Source organism: Mobula hypostoma, chromosome 1 (genome assembly GCF_963921235.1).
Source record: "Mobula hypostoma chromosome 1, sMobHyp1.1, whole genome shotgun sequence".
Classification (NCBI taxonomy): domain Eukaryota; kingdom Metazoa; phylum Chordata; class Chondrichthyes; order Myliobatiformes; family Myliobatidae; genus Mobula; species Mobula hypostoma.
Window position 1 is genome coordinate 175,943,313 of NC_086097.1, and position 13,462 is coordinate 175,956,774.

A 13,462-nucleotide genomic window follows, 5' to 3' on the forward strand; every position below is an offset into this window, starting at 1 on the left:
CCCGGGCATTGGTATCATTTGGTACGCAGTGGAAAAGGGGGATATGGCGTGGCCAGAGAAGACGAAACACGCTTCGGTGCCTCCATTACTGAGGGAATGGCCTCGGTTGAAGTTGAGGAAACGAATTTTATACCGGGTCACATCACCCCCGGACCAACCTCAGTGTTGGCAGTTGATCCTGCCTGAGTAAGTATTGGAAGATTGCGTTGAAGTCACTACACGATGATTCTGGACATCTGGGGGTGGAGAAGACCTATGGATTGCTCAGAGACAGGTTTTACTGGCCTCGAATGAAGTCGGAGGTTGAAGAATACTGCAAGTCATGCATTTGCTGCATACGGTGGAAGACACCGCTTGTGCAGGCCGCTCCTTTGTCACACTTGCAGAGTGCAGGGTACCTGGACTTGGTGTGTATGGATTTTCTGTCCACAGAACCTGATGCCAGCAACATGGCGAATGTCTTAGTCCTCATGGATCACTACACTAGATACGCTCAGGCTTTTCCGACTAAGGACCAGAGGGCGACTACGGTGGCAAAAGTTTTTATGAGAGAAGTATTTTGTGCATTATGGTCTTCCCCGGTGAATACATAGTGACCAGAGACGGGACTTTGAGAGTAGGCTCATCTATGAGTTACTGGGCATGCTGGGAGTTGAGAAATCGAGGACCACGCCCTATCATCTGCAGGGCGATCCCCAGCCAGAGAGGTTTAATTGGACCTTGCTAGACATGCTCAGGACTCTAGAGCAGATGGAGCCAACATATTGGGCATCTGGTTCACTGTCACAACTGTACACGCAATGAAGCTACTGGGTACTTGCCCTATTATCTGATGTTTGGGCGCAAGGCGAGGTTGCCCATTGACCTCTGTTTGGGGACTGACTCGGGTGACGTACAGCCGAAGCCTTATCTGAAGTATGTGTCTGATATGAGCAGAGAGCTGAAAAGGGCTTATGAGTTGGTTGGGGTGGCGGCCGCCAGGCAGAATTGGGGAAATAAAAGGAGGTATGACCAGAAAATGAGGTTCTTCCAACTCCTGCCGGGAGACCGAGTCCTTATAAGGAATTTGGGTTTACCTGGAAAGCATAAGATGGCTGATTGCTGGGCAGCATTGCCCTATGTGGTGGAGAGTCAGATGCCAAACCTACTGATTTTCTGGGTGTGGCCCGAGGACGAGAACGGGCCTGCCAAGATTCTACATCAGAATCACCTGTTGCCCCTGGGGCAAGATGTACAGGTAGAGCAGGAACCTGACGAGGCGGCTGCACCCAATACCAGGAGTCTGTGTCCGTGCAGGGTGGAGGACGTGCCTACCCTGGGAGAGAAGGGCCCGGGCCCAGCCCCTGTGAGGGATACTGACTCGGAGGATGATGACTGGGATGGTTGGTATATTCTGCCTTTCGCTGATGCTCCTGAGATGGAGGAAGAGACTTCTGGCCTTTCCCCCACTGGGTTAGACAGGGCTAGTGAGGGGCAGTCCATGGTACCCCAGGACGCTGAAGGAGAGGATGTAGGGCCTGAACCAGAGGTAGAGGGTTCTGAGGTGCAGAGGAGCTTGGGTGACCGATTGGGGGAGGATTCACCTCGTAGCTTCAAAGGGTCCCCTGTAGTGCCTGAGGTGGAAGAGTTAAAAAAGGGGGTACGTAGGGCTCAGAGAGGTTGGAACCCTCCGGAAAGGTTGACCTATGTAGCACCCGGGGAACAGGGTGTGATCTCTACTGTTTTGGGAAGTCAAGTCACTGCTTTCTGCACGTGGATTGGGCTGTGTGTTCTGCAGGAAGGGATGGCAAATTAGTTGAGCGCATGAGGGCATGACTTAATTCGGTGGGGTGAGAATGTAGGGTTCTCAGTAATATTAGATGGACTGTTACCTGTTAATTGCCTATTACAAAATGGCTTCTCTGAAGTGTCAAAATAAAATGGTTTCTCGTACTGTTTACTGCTGAGTAAGGAGTTCTCTGTGGCAGCATGTTTGGGTTATACTTCGTGATAATGGAAATTGTATTCGTTTGCTAGCCAATGGAAGTCATGTTATGCTATCTTGTATGTGTGTGCTGAGCTGAGGATCACGGGCTTTTCGGGAGGAGAACCGAAGAGGAAGGACGTGTTGGACGTGCTCTGGTCGACCACCATGGTTGGACCCAAGCGGCAGGTCGAGGAGGTCGGCAGGAATCGAATGGTGGAACGAAGACCCCATTAATTCAGCTCCAACGGTTGTGCACGAAGTGGTTGAACTCTGATAAGTTTGGCGCCTTTTACTTTCCTTTTATATTGTATCTCTATTAATTACATAGTTCCAGTGAGATCTATAAAGTGTAATCTATAAATCGTACGTTGTGTGCTGTCTTGATATTTGATGTGTGAGTTTTTACCAGGTGGCGTTACACAGCAACTACGCAAAGGTGAGACATGGTTTGCCAGGCAAACGGGATTTCCCCTAGATAAACACGAGCCAATAGCCCTGAGCGTTACAAATGCAATACCCCAGATGCAGCTAATCGGAGTTTTATAAAGCTGCAACACAACTTCACGACTCTTGAACTCAGTGCTTTGACTAACAAAGGCGAGCACGCCAAATGTCTTCTTTACCATCCTATAAACCCGTGCAGTCACTTTCAGTGAGCTATGGACTTTTATTTCAAGATCTCTCTGTACATCAATTCTGCTAAGGGGCCTTCTATTAACTGGGTACTTTGCTTTTACATTTGATTTTCCAAAGTGCAACAACTCAAACTTGGCCAGATTAAACTCCATCTGCCCATATCTGCAACTAATCTATACCTCACTATATATGTGGCAATCTTCTACACAATCCACAACACCAGCAGACTTTGTATTGTCTGAAAAATTGGATGAAAGCATGAATGACTTTCCCCAACCACATTTTCATCCAAATCATGCAGAAACATGACTACACCACCTGAGAAATAAACATACAATCATGAGTTACCGTCACGCACTATTGATAAAACTGCATCAATAACCACATTACTCTGATCTATCCGCATCGCGAAACTATTAGACAGAACAAAGATATTTGATTTATATGTACAAATCAAGGTTCTAATAAAAAACTCATACAAAGATAGAGATGAAACATCAAACGAGTTGCATTGATAAATGAAATGATTAAAAATAGATTCGTTGACTGTGAAATAAGACTCAAAGCAAGGACTGCATGAGGTTACCCAGTGAAAGCCATTCATCTGCTTACAGCAACACACACAAATGCTGGAGGAATCCTGTCTCATTCAGCTGCATCTATGTTTGAATGATAACTAAACTTGATTTGATTTCAATTTGAACTCAGCAAGCCAGGCAGCATCTATGGAAAAAGAGTAAATGGTTGACATTTCCGGCTGAGACCCTTCTTCAGGACTTTTCCTCTTTTCCATATACAGTATGCTGCCAGACCTGCTGAGTTCTTCCAGCACTCTGTGTGTGGTGCCTTGTAATTCCAGCATCAGCAGATTTTCACATGCTTGTGATTCATCTGTTTATGCTGCTCAAAGTAAATCTCATAATCCTCGGAGGATGAAAAACCTGGAGAGCTAATGTGAAATTTTCAGAAATCTTCAAAAGCCTTCGGAGATTCATTGCAACTTACCGTGAAGTTTGGAGTTACTTCTCGATCCACTTTTCCTGTGATGATTAGGTTGCCAGTAAGGGAATCAATCACAAAGAGCCCAATTGGTGGCTTGTCAGCACCAGGTCCAGTAATCTTGTAGGTGATTTTAACATCAGGTAAGGAATCAAAATCCGACCTGATCTAAGGCAAAGAAAGATAGGAGAGATTATTTTACTTGTATTTTTCCATATATACACACAGTAGATTCTGGTTAATTGGGCCATTGATTAATCAGGACAGCTGCTTATTTAGGACAACGCTTAAAGAACAAAAACAAATCAAGAAAATAACTGGGATTCCCTTCATTTATTTGGGACAATACACCATATAACTGGGGCAGAAGACTTGTTGAATATTTTCCAACCAGGGTCAGTCGTGTCCATGTCTTGCGGCCATTAGACGCTACACTGTGTTTACAGCAAAACAGTTTTTAAACTGTGTCAGTTGCATGTGTTTGTGTTCAAAAAGGAGTGACTTTTGTCATTGATAGTTGGTGAAAAACAAGCAGCAGACAATTCAGAACTGTTCTGCTCACTGCAGTTTCAAGTATTCAAATGTGGAAATGCCAGAAATGAACGTGAAATGATTCCACTACCACAAGTTAGGGACTACAAAGAATTTGAAGGCATTGACAATCAGTTTGAAAGTTAAATTCGGTCCCTGCCAGACACTCAGCTCTTGCCTGTGGCTTCAAGTAGCTATTTGCATGTGATACTGGGCACACCCCAGTACAGGTGGGCTAAACTAGGTGAAGGTAGCCAGTGGGTCTTATACCCCAGTGAGAAAGGGATATGCCTGTCCTGTCATGTGAAATCAATCCCGGCCGACCGGACGGATGAGATCTACAGTGAAACCAAACGGCCAGGAAGGTGGTTCTGCAACGCTCTGTGGAGAGCAAAGGGAATGACAAGGCATTGAAGAAGTCATGCATCAAAAGTCATCCACTGCAACCAGGAAGATCCCAGTTGTGATGTCTACTTGTACCACTGGACCCGGACTTCTGAGGTCAAGAGAGTGGAACTACTCCAATGCAACAGTTTATCCACTTTAAAAACTCTCCTGCGTAGGGTTCCTATTATTGTCTTATACAATGGACAACAACCAGCAGTATTGATAGTGTTCTAATTTGTTTTGCATTTCATTTAACTGCATAATTTGTCACTCAGTTGAACAGTAGTTTGTCCTTTTATACCTACCTTTTTAACTATTTCCAAGAAGCTTTGGTTAATTGGGACAGTCACTTAATTGAGCCAAAATGTACTGGCACCAATCTGTCCCAATTAACCGGAATCCACTGAGTATTCTTTTTATTACTCTAGATGGACAGTAGAGAGCATTCTGAATGGTCACATCAAGGTCTGGTATGGAGTCTCCAATGCCCAGGAGGCAACTCGCTCTAGGACCCTCACTATCCAGTACGTGCTCCCTTCTTGTTACTACCATCAGGGAGGAGGCAAAGGAGCCTGAAGACCCACACTCAATAATTCAAGAACAGCTTCCTCCTCTCCACTGTTAGATTTCTGAGTGATCCATGAACACCATCTTGTTAAGCCTATTTCTTGCACTATTTATTTTGTAATTTATATGAATTTTATATATTTGCATTATGATTCTGCTATAGAACAACATTCCAAATTGTGTACAAATGATAATAGATCTGATGACCATAATCTGAACTACTTGGATGAATGCAGCTCTGACAGAGGCCAAGAAACTTGACGCAATGCTGGGCAAACACTGTGCCCGTGACAGACTGGGCAGCGTTTATCACTCTCTGCAGGTTCTGCTCGTCCAGGGCAGGGCAGCTACTATACAGGGCTGACATGCAACCTGTCAGGATACTTCCTATAGCACATCCGTAGAAGTGGGAGAGAATCCTAGTCTACAAGCCGAATCTTTTCAGACACCTTGGAAAATAAATGCACTGATACCCTTTCTTGACCACATCAGTGGAGTGATCAGGTGAGGTTGCTAGTGACATGAATTCTTTTTTCAAATTCTATTCTTCTCCAGCCCTTTATCTTTCCCACCAACCTGTCTTCATCTATCACCTTCTAGCTTGCCCTCCTTCCCCTCCCCCCCTTTTTATTCTAGCATCTTCCCCCTTCCTTTCCAGTCCTGATTTAGAGTCTCAACTTGAAATGCTGACTGTTTATTCATTTCCATAGATGGTGCCTGACTTACTGAGTTCCTTTAACATTTTGTGTGTGTTTGCCCTGGATTTCCAGCACCTGCAGAGTCTCTTGTGTGTATACATGTACATTACAGTGTGTGGATCAGACCTTTGGACTAAAGCACACTATAAAGGATGATGGGTATAATTGAAAACGAGAGATTCTTGACCACAGAGAGAATAGTAGCAGCAAACTTATGACTTGAAAGAGACAATTCCAAAAGGCACAGTGGTATCTGTCACAGCCAGGCCCTCTTCCTGGAGGTCAGTTGTACATCTCCAAATGGACATTATGCTGTTACCCAAATGTATGGGTAAGAATTATGTACTTGTTTTTGTGTTTGTTATTTCTGTGGGTAGAAGCTTGTCAAACTCTTAGAAGTGATGCTGTAACTATTGCTAAATTTAGCTCTAGTGTAGTGGTTAGTGCATTGTTTTACAGCACCAGCAATCAGAGTTCAATTTGTGCTGTTGTCTCCAAACACATTTCCACATAGGGTTCCTCCCATGTTCCAAAAATGTGCAGGTTAGTGGGCTAATTGCTCACATGGGTGTAACTGGGTGGCACAGGCTCGTAGAGCTGAAAGGGCCCGTCACCGTACTACATCTCCAAATAAAAATAAAACAAAATAAATATAATTTATTCCTACATTTGATATCCCTGAGACAATGTCAAACAATAACAATTCTCATTTCACAGACAGTTTAGTACAGGAATTGACAAAAAGGCATGCAGGACTGGCATCATTTCAACTGCCCATACAACGGAACGGGCTCCTGAAATCGTGAGAGGAAACTGTGCTTCCATTGGCTCTCATAACAATGTGCTTGTGCTCCAAACAACATGAAATAATATTGGATTGGTACATCGCAGGGGCTTACCAGTTACTCCTTCCCTTTCGGTTAAGCAGATGGAGATCTATACTATGAGTGAAAGCATGGAGCAGCATTGTAAAGCACTGACATGGTGCGCTGCCGATATAGCTTTGAATTGTAATGTGTTCGATTCTCTATTTCACTTTGATAAGGAGACTAGAGCTGTGACAGAAGCATGGGATTGCACTACCATAGAAATGACTCTGCCAATACAACCGTTTAACCATCCGACAATGGACTGCACAAACCTCGTGCTCTGAAGCTGCTTCATGAGGATGAGGATGAAGTTTGTTGTTTCAACCACCATGGGATGGGACTATATTTAGGTTAACAGCACGTGCAATGTTTACACCACTAATAACCCTTTGAATCCTATCAATGGTACTTATTGAGGGTGCAGCTGGAGGTCTATGATTGGCTGCAGAGGTACCCCTTTTAAAATGGAATTGCTAGCTTGAAGGAGTCCATGGAGGTGCTGTTGCTTTCTGGCCTACGTAACACCATTCATGCACAACCTGCCTACATCCAATTGTCTGGGGCTGCTATCGAAGGTCTCAGAGGCCGAGTGTTTCTGAATTGTAGTGTTCCTGTTCTGGGGATATACCAGACCTGCTTGTGAGATCATCAGCATGGCCTTTGAGCTGGAAAAATTAGCTACGTTTCACAAACTAGGCCATCAATGACATTACTGCTGAAATGGTGACCCTTCAAAATCCATTAGCATTCGACTTTTGTTGGTCGAGAAGGGAGGTACTTGAGCCATAATCAGCCAGAAGTGCTGCATGTACATTCCGGATAGGACCGAGAATATCACCAATTTAGCTGTGCATATCCAGCTAGAAACTGAAAAGGTTAGGACAAGATTGCAGGAGCTATGCAGGACTCCATTGCCACCTTAGGAATTCTTTAGTTGGCTTCTTTAGCTGGGGCAACTCAATTGTACAGTGGGCAATGGGAGCCATATTCTTCTTGGTTGTGACATTTGTTTAAAATTCTTGCCTGAGCAGCTGCCTCATACACATGGAACCCTGTTGCCCCGTTGGAAGTCCATCACGGAATTTTAGAGAGTTTGTGCTACTGAAATTTGCACTGCCCTCTACAGGACAAAAGAAAAGGGATTAAGTTTAGATAGTGTTCAGTTAGCCCAGGCACAAAAGGTCTTCTAAGAAAAGTTTTCAAGAAGAGTATAGCTCCCCTTTGGGGACAGGAGCCATTTGTCATGTGGAGACAAGGAAATAATAGAAGGATGCTAGTCACACATCTACTTTACTCACTTCAAAGTATCATCATTTGTTAGCTTGTTGTTTGAGTATACCCAGTTTACCATAGTCAATTCTGTATGAAATAACATTCATCTGTTCAAACAAGAACAATGTAGTGATAGGGGTCATGCTCCTTGTGCCAAAGTAAATGAAGTATAATTAATGACAATGCAAACTTTCACAGTCCAATTAATTAGCAATGCAATAGGATAAATTAATATAGTTCATTTCTCAGAGTTGGGGACGCAAGAACTAGAGGGCATAGGCTTAAGGTGAAAGGAGAGAGGTTTAAGAGGAACCTGAGGGGTAACTTCACCCAGAGGGCAGTGGGTATATGGAATGAGCTGCCAGAGAAATTGGTTGAGGCAGGTATATTAATGATATTTAAAGAGAACTTGGACAGGTACATGGATAAGAAAGGTTTACCAAACTTTGGAAAATGGGCTTGTTTAGAGGGAAATCATGGTCATCAGAGGCCAGCTGGTCTGAAGGGCCAGTTTCTGTGCTGTATGAGCCAAGAGTCCAGACTATAACATGCTCAGGAGACCATTATGCACACAGAATTCCAGATTAAACAGGAAATTAGAAATGTGTGCAATAAAGGAACAGCAGTTATAATGGGTGACTTCAATCTACATGTAGACTGGGTGAACCAAATTGGTAAAGGTGCTGAGGAAGAGGATTTCTTGGAATGTATGCGGGATGGTTTTTTGAACCAACATGTCGAGGAACCGACTAGAGAGCAGGCTATTCTGGACTGGGTTTTGAGCAATGAGGGAGGGTTAATTAGCGATCTTGTCGTGAGAGGACCCTTGGGTAAGAGTGACCATAATATGGTGGAATTCTTCATTAACATGGAGAGTGACATAGTTAATTCAGAAACAAAGGTTCTGAACTTAAAGAGGGGTAACTTTGAAGGTATGAGTCGTGAATTAGCTAAGATAGACTGGCAAATGACACTTAAAGGATTGACGGTGGATATGCAATGGCAGGCATTTAAAGGTTGCATGGATGAACTACAACAATTGTTCATCCCAGTTTGGCAAAAGAATAAATCAAGGAAGGTAGTGCACCCGTGGCTGACAAGAGAAATTAGGGATAGTATCAATTCCAAAGAAGTAGCATACAAATTAGCCAGAGAAAGTGGCTCACCTGAGGACTGGGAGAAATTCAGAGTTCAGCAGAGGAGGACAAAGGGCTTAATTAGGAAGGGGAAAAAAGATTATGAGAGAAAACTGGCAGAGAACATAAAAACGGACTGTAAAAGCTTTTATAGATATGTAAAAAGGAAAAGACTGATAAAGACAAATGTAGGTCCCCTGCAGACAGAAACAGGTGAATTGATTATGGGGAGCAAGGACATGGCAGACCAATTGAATAATTACTTTGGTTCTGTCTTCACTAAGGAGGACATAAATAATCTTCCAGAAATAGTAAGGGACAGAGGGTCCAGTGAGATGGAGGAACTGAGTGAAATACATGTTAGTAGGGAAGTGGTGTTAGGTAAATTGAAGGGATTGAAGGCAGATAAATCCCCAGGGCCAGATGGTCTGCATCCCAGAGTGCTTAAGGAAGTAGCCCAAGAAATAGTGGATGCATTAGTGATAATTTTTCAAAACTCGTTAGATTCTGGACTAGTTCCTGAGGATTGGAGGGTGGCTAATGTAACCCCACTTTTTAAAAAAGGAGGGAGAGAGAAACCGGGGAATTATAGGCCGGTTAGCCTAACGTCGGTGGTGGGGAAACTGCTGGAGTCAGTTATCAAGGATGTGATAACAGCACATTTGGAAAGCGGTGAAATGATCGGACAAAGTCAGCATGGATTTGTGAAAGGAAAATCATGTCTGACGAATCTCATAGAATTTTTTGAGGATGTAACTAGTAGAGTGGATAGGGGAGTACCAGTGGATGTGGTATATTTGGATTTTCAAAAGGCTTTTGACAAGGTCCCACACAGGAGATTAGTGTGCAAACTTAAAGCACACGGTATTGGGGGTAAGGTATTGGTGTGGGTGGAGAATTGGTTAGCAGACAGGAAGCAAAGAGTGGGAATAAACGGGACCTTTTCAGAATGGCAGGCGGTGACTAGTGGGGTACCGCAAGGCTCAGTGCTGGGACCCCAGTTGTTTACAATATATATTAATGACTTGGATGAGGGAACTAAATGCAGCATCTCCAAGTTTGCGGATGACACGAAGCTGGGTGGCAGTGTTAGCAGTGAGGAGGATGCTAAGAGGATGCAGGGTGACTTGGATAGGTTGGGTGAGTGGGCAAACTCATGGCAGATGCAATTTAATGTGGATAAATGTGAAGTTATCCACTTTGGTGGCAAAAATAGGAAAACAGATTATTATCTGAATGGTGGCCGATTAGGAAAAGGGGAGGTGCAACGAGACCTGGGTGTCATTATACACCAGTCATTGAAAGTGGGCATGCAGGTACAGCAGGCGGTGAAAAAGGCGAACGGTATGCTGGCATTTATAGCGAGAGGATTCGAGTACAGGAGCAGGGAGGTACTACTGCAGTTGTACAAAGCCTTGGTGAGACCACACCTGGAGTATTGTGTGCAGTTTTGGTCCCCTAATCTGAGGAAAGACATCTTTGCCATAGAGGGAGTACAAAGAAGGTTCACCAGATTGATTCCTGGGATGGCAGGTCTTTCATATGAAGAAAGACTGGATGAACTGGGCTTGTACTCGTTGGAATTTAGAAGATTGAGGGGGGATCTGATTGAAACGTATAAGATCCTAAAGGGATTGGACAGGCTAGATGCGGGAAGATTGTTCCCGATGTTGGGGAGGTCCAGAACGAGGGGTCACAGTTTGAGGATAGAGGGGAAGCCTTTTAGGACCGAGATTAGGAAAAACTTCTTCACACAGAGAGTGGTGAATCTGTGGAATTCTCTGCCACAGCAAACTGTTGAGGCCAGTTCATTAGCTATGTTTAAAAGGAAGTTAGATATGGCCCTTGTGGCTACAGGGGTCAGGGGGTATGGAGGGAAGGCTGGGTTCTGAGTTGGATGATCAGCCATGATCATAATAAATGGCGGTGCAGGCTCGAAGGGCCGAATGGCCTACTCCTGCACCTATTTTCTATGTTTCTATATGCTGTTATCAATGTAATGTATAACTGAATCATAACTTTAGAACTCTTCATTGTTAGATTTTATAGGTGTATCTGCATACCAGGCTTATTCACCAGGATACCAGGTGCCTCTGTGTCCCAGAACTCTAGAAACTCTCACATTATCTCAATCTGCCAGGTCTTTCCCCATTCTCTTAATCTATCTTTACAAAAACTTAAGACATAGGAGACGAATAAGGCCATTCAGCCCATCAAGTCTGCACCACATGCTTCGATTATGGCTTATTTTTCATCTCAACCCCATTCTCCTGCCTTCTCGCTGGAACCTTTGACACCCTTATTAATCAAGAACCATCAACCTCCATTTAAAATGTGCCCTCTGACTTGGCTCCACAACTGTCTGTGGCAAAGAATTTCATATATGCACCACCTTCTGGCTAGAGAAATTTCTCCCCATTTCTGATCTAACAAGATGTCTTTGTATTCCGAGGCTGTGCCCTCTGGCTCTTAATTACCCCATTATTGGAAACAACCTCTCTGTGTCCTCTCTATCTAGTCCTTTCAATATTCGATAGGCTTCAATGAGCTTTCCCCTCATTTTTCTAAACTCCAACAAGTACAGGCCCAGACCCATCTAATGCTGCTTATATATTCCTGAGACCATTTTCATAATCCTCTGGCCCCTCTCTAATGCCAACACATCCCTTCTTAGATATGGGGCCCAGAACTGCTCATAATATTCTAATATGTTCTGATCAATGCCTTATAAAGTTTCCACATTACATCCTTGCCTTTATATTCTAGTCCTCTTGAAACGAATGCCTTCTTCACCACTTACTTTCAGCAACACACACAAAACACTGGAGGAATGAAATGGCTCATGCAGCATCTATGGAGGGAAAAGGGCATTCAACACTTTGGCCTGCAGCTCTTCAGCAGGACTGGAAAGATAGAGGGAAGATGGTGGGGTGGGAAGGGGTGGAGCAAGTGCTGGTAGGCGATAGCGGGATCCAGGTGAGATGGGGGGGGGGGATAATAGGCAGGTGAGGGAGGGGATGAGTGGGAATGATGCAAGAAACTGCGGGGTGTTGGGTGAAAGTATCAAAAGGCTAAAAAAGATGAACTCTGAAAGGAGGGCATGGGATAAAAGGAATAGGGTGAGGGCAACATGGTGACTTAGTGCTGGAGGTTACTATGCCTATACCTTATCCCCAGAATTCCATTGTTTGCCAAAGGCCTGTAGCATGCCATATGAATTCCCAGGCTATTCAGGTAAGATTTACACTATTATTAGCCTGTCCTGGGGTTGCAGTGGGAGGGAGAAAAGGAGGGAAGTGTGTGAGAGTTGGAAGGAGGAAGGGGCCTTGATTTGTTATAGCATTGCTGTTGTGGATGCTTGTGTTGTTCTGGGCATGGTGGGCGTGCTTAGCTGGCACCAGAATGCGTGGTGAACTTGCTGGCTGCACCCCCCCGCCACCCCCGGCACATCCTGGTTGCTAAAGCTAACAATACATTTCACTGTATGTTTGGATGTATATGCGAATGAGACTGCAGGCACAATTACAGTTTCTAAATTAGTGTTAGGCTAATTATGATCGAAGCATTGAGCAGTGTGGGCTTCACAGGCTGAACCAAGACAGGCTCCCCACCCTCCACTGTATGTCGATGACAATAATGCAACAATTCCCAAACACAAGCGATTCTGCAGATGCTGGAAATCTTGAGAAATACATGCAAAATACTGCAGAAACTCAGCAAGTCAAGCAGCATCTCTGGAGGGGAATAAACAGTTGAATGCTATTGACCCCAGTCTTGAATGTTCTCAGTAATAAACCAATTCCAATTCTGATCATCTGCTCTCTGGATGCATGTCTACACAATGTGGGTCAAACTACTGATATCAACCTACAATGGCAATGGGATTATTGCTTGGGGGCTCATTTTCTCGAACATCGATAGGCGGAGAGATCCATTCTCGCTTCTGGCGGTGGGAGGTCCTCCTGGTTGGAAATCGGATGACTTGGATTCCTCTCCTTTCAGCCTGTGAAAACAAAAAATAGCTTTAGATCTACACAAAGACGCAACATTTTGGACCAGTGGAAATGGTCCAGAAGGGTTGTATGGAAACTATTATTACCATTTTTCTTAACAACTAATTTCATTACTTAGCCTAATAGATTAGATTTACCACAGTACATAATTATCTATTTAAATGTTTATTTTGCTTTTATATCATCTCAATGCGTACTTAAGAATGTATAAATAATTGTAGTTCTATATATATAAAAAAATGGAAAAGGTTATATGTGTGAAAAAAGTACATGATAATTGTGAAATCCTTATCCAAATAAAAATAAAATTAAAAAAAAAGACCTACACAAAGATGACAAAAGATTAACCATTAATCCCAGTGCAATGTGATAGAGTCATTACTTGTAT

The 13,462-nt window shown here is 43.8% G+C and overlaps 1 protein-coding gene across 2 annotated transcripts in view; it reads right to left on the reverse strand.

Annotated features, from left to right (window-relative positions):
* LOC134352758 (desmoglein-2-like) overlaps positions 1–13,462 on the reverse strand; it is an 84,183-nt gene that overhangs the window by 47,245 nt on the left and 23,476 nt on the right. For both annotated transcript variants that reach the window (XM_063060200.1, XM_063060191.1), the window contains exons 4-5: positions 12,933–13,064; positions 3,608–3,769 (exon numbers count right to left, since the gene is read on the reverse strand). In XM_063060200.1, the coding sequence (XP_062916270.1) occupies positions 3,608–3,769; positions 12,933–13,064 (294 nt within the window). The remainder of the gene's footprint in view (positions 1–3,607; positions 3,770–12,932; positions 13,065–13,462) is intronic.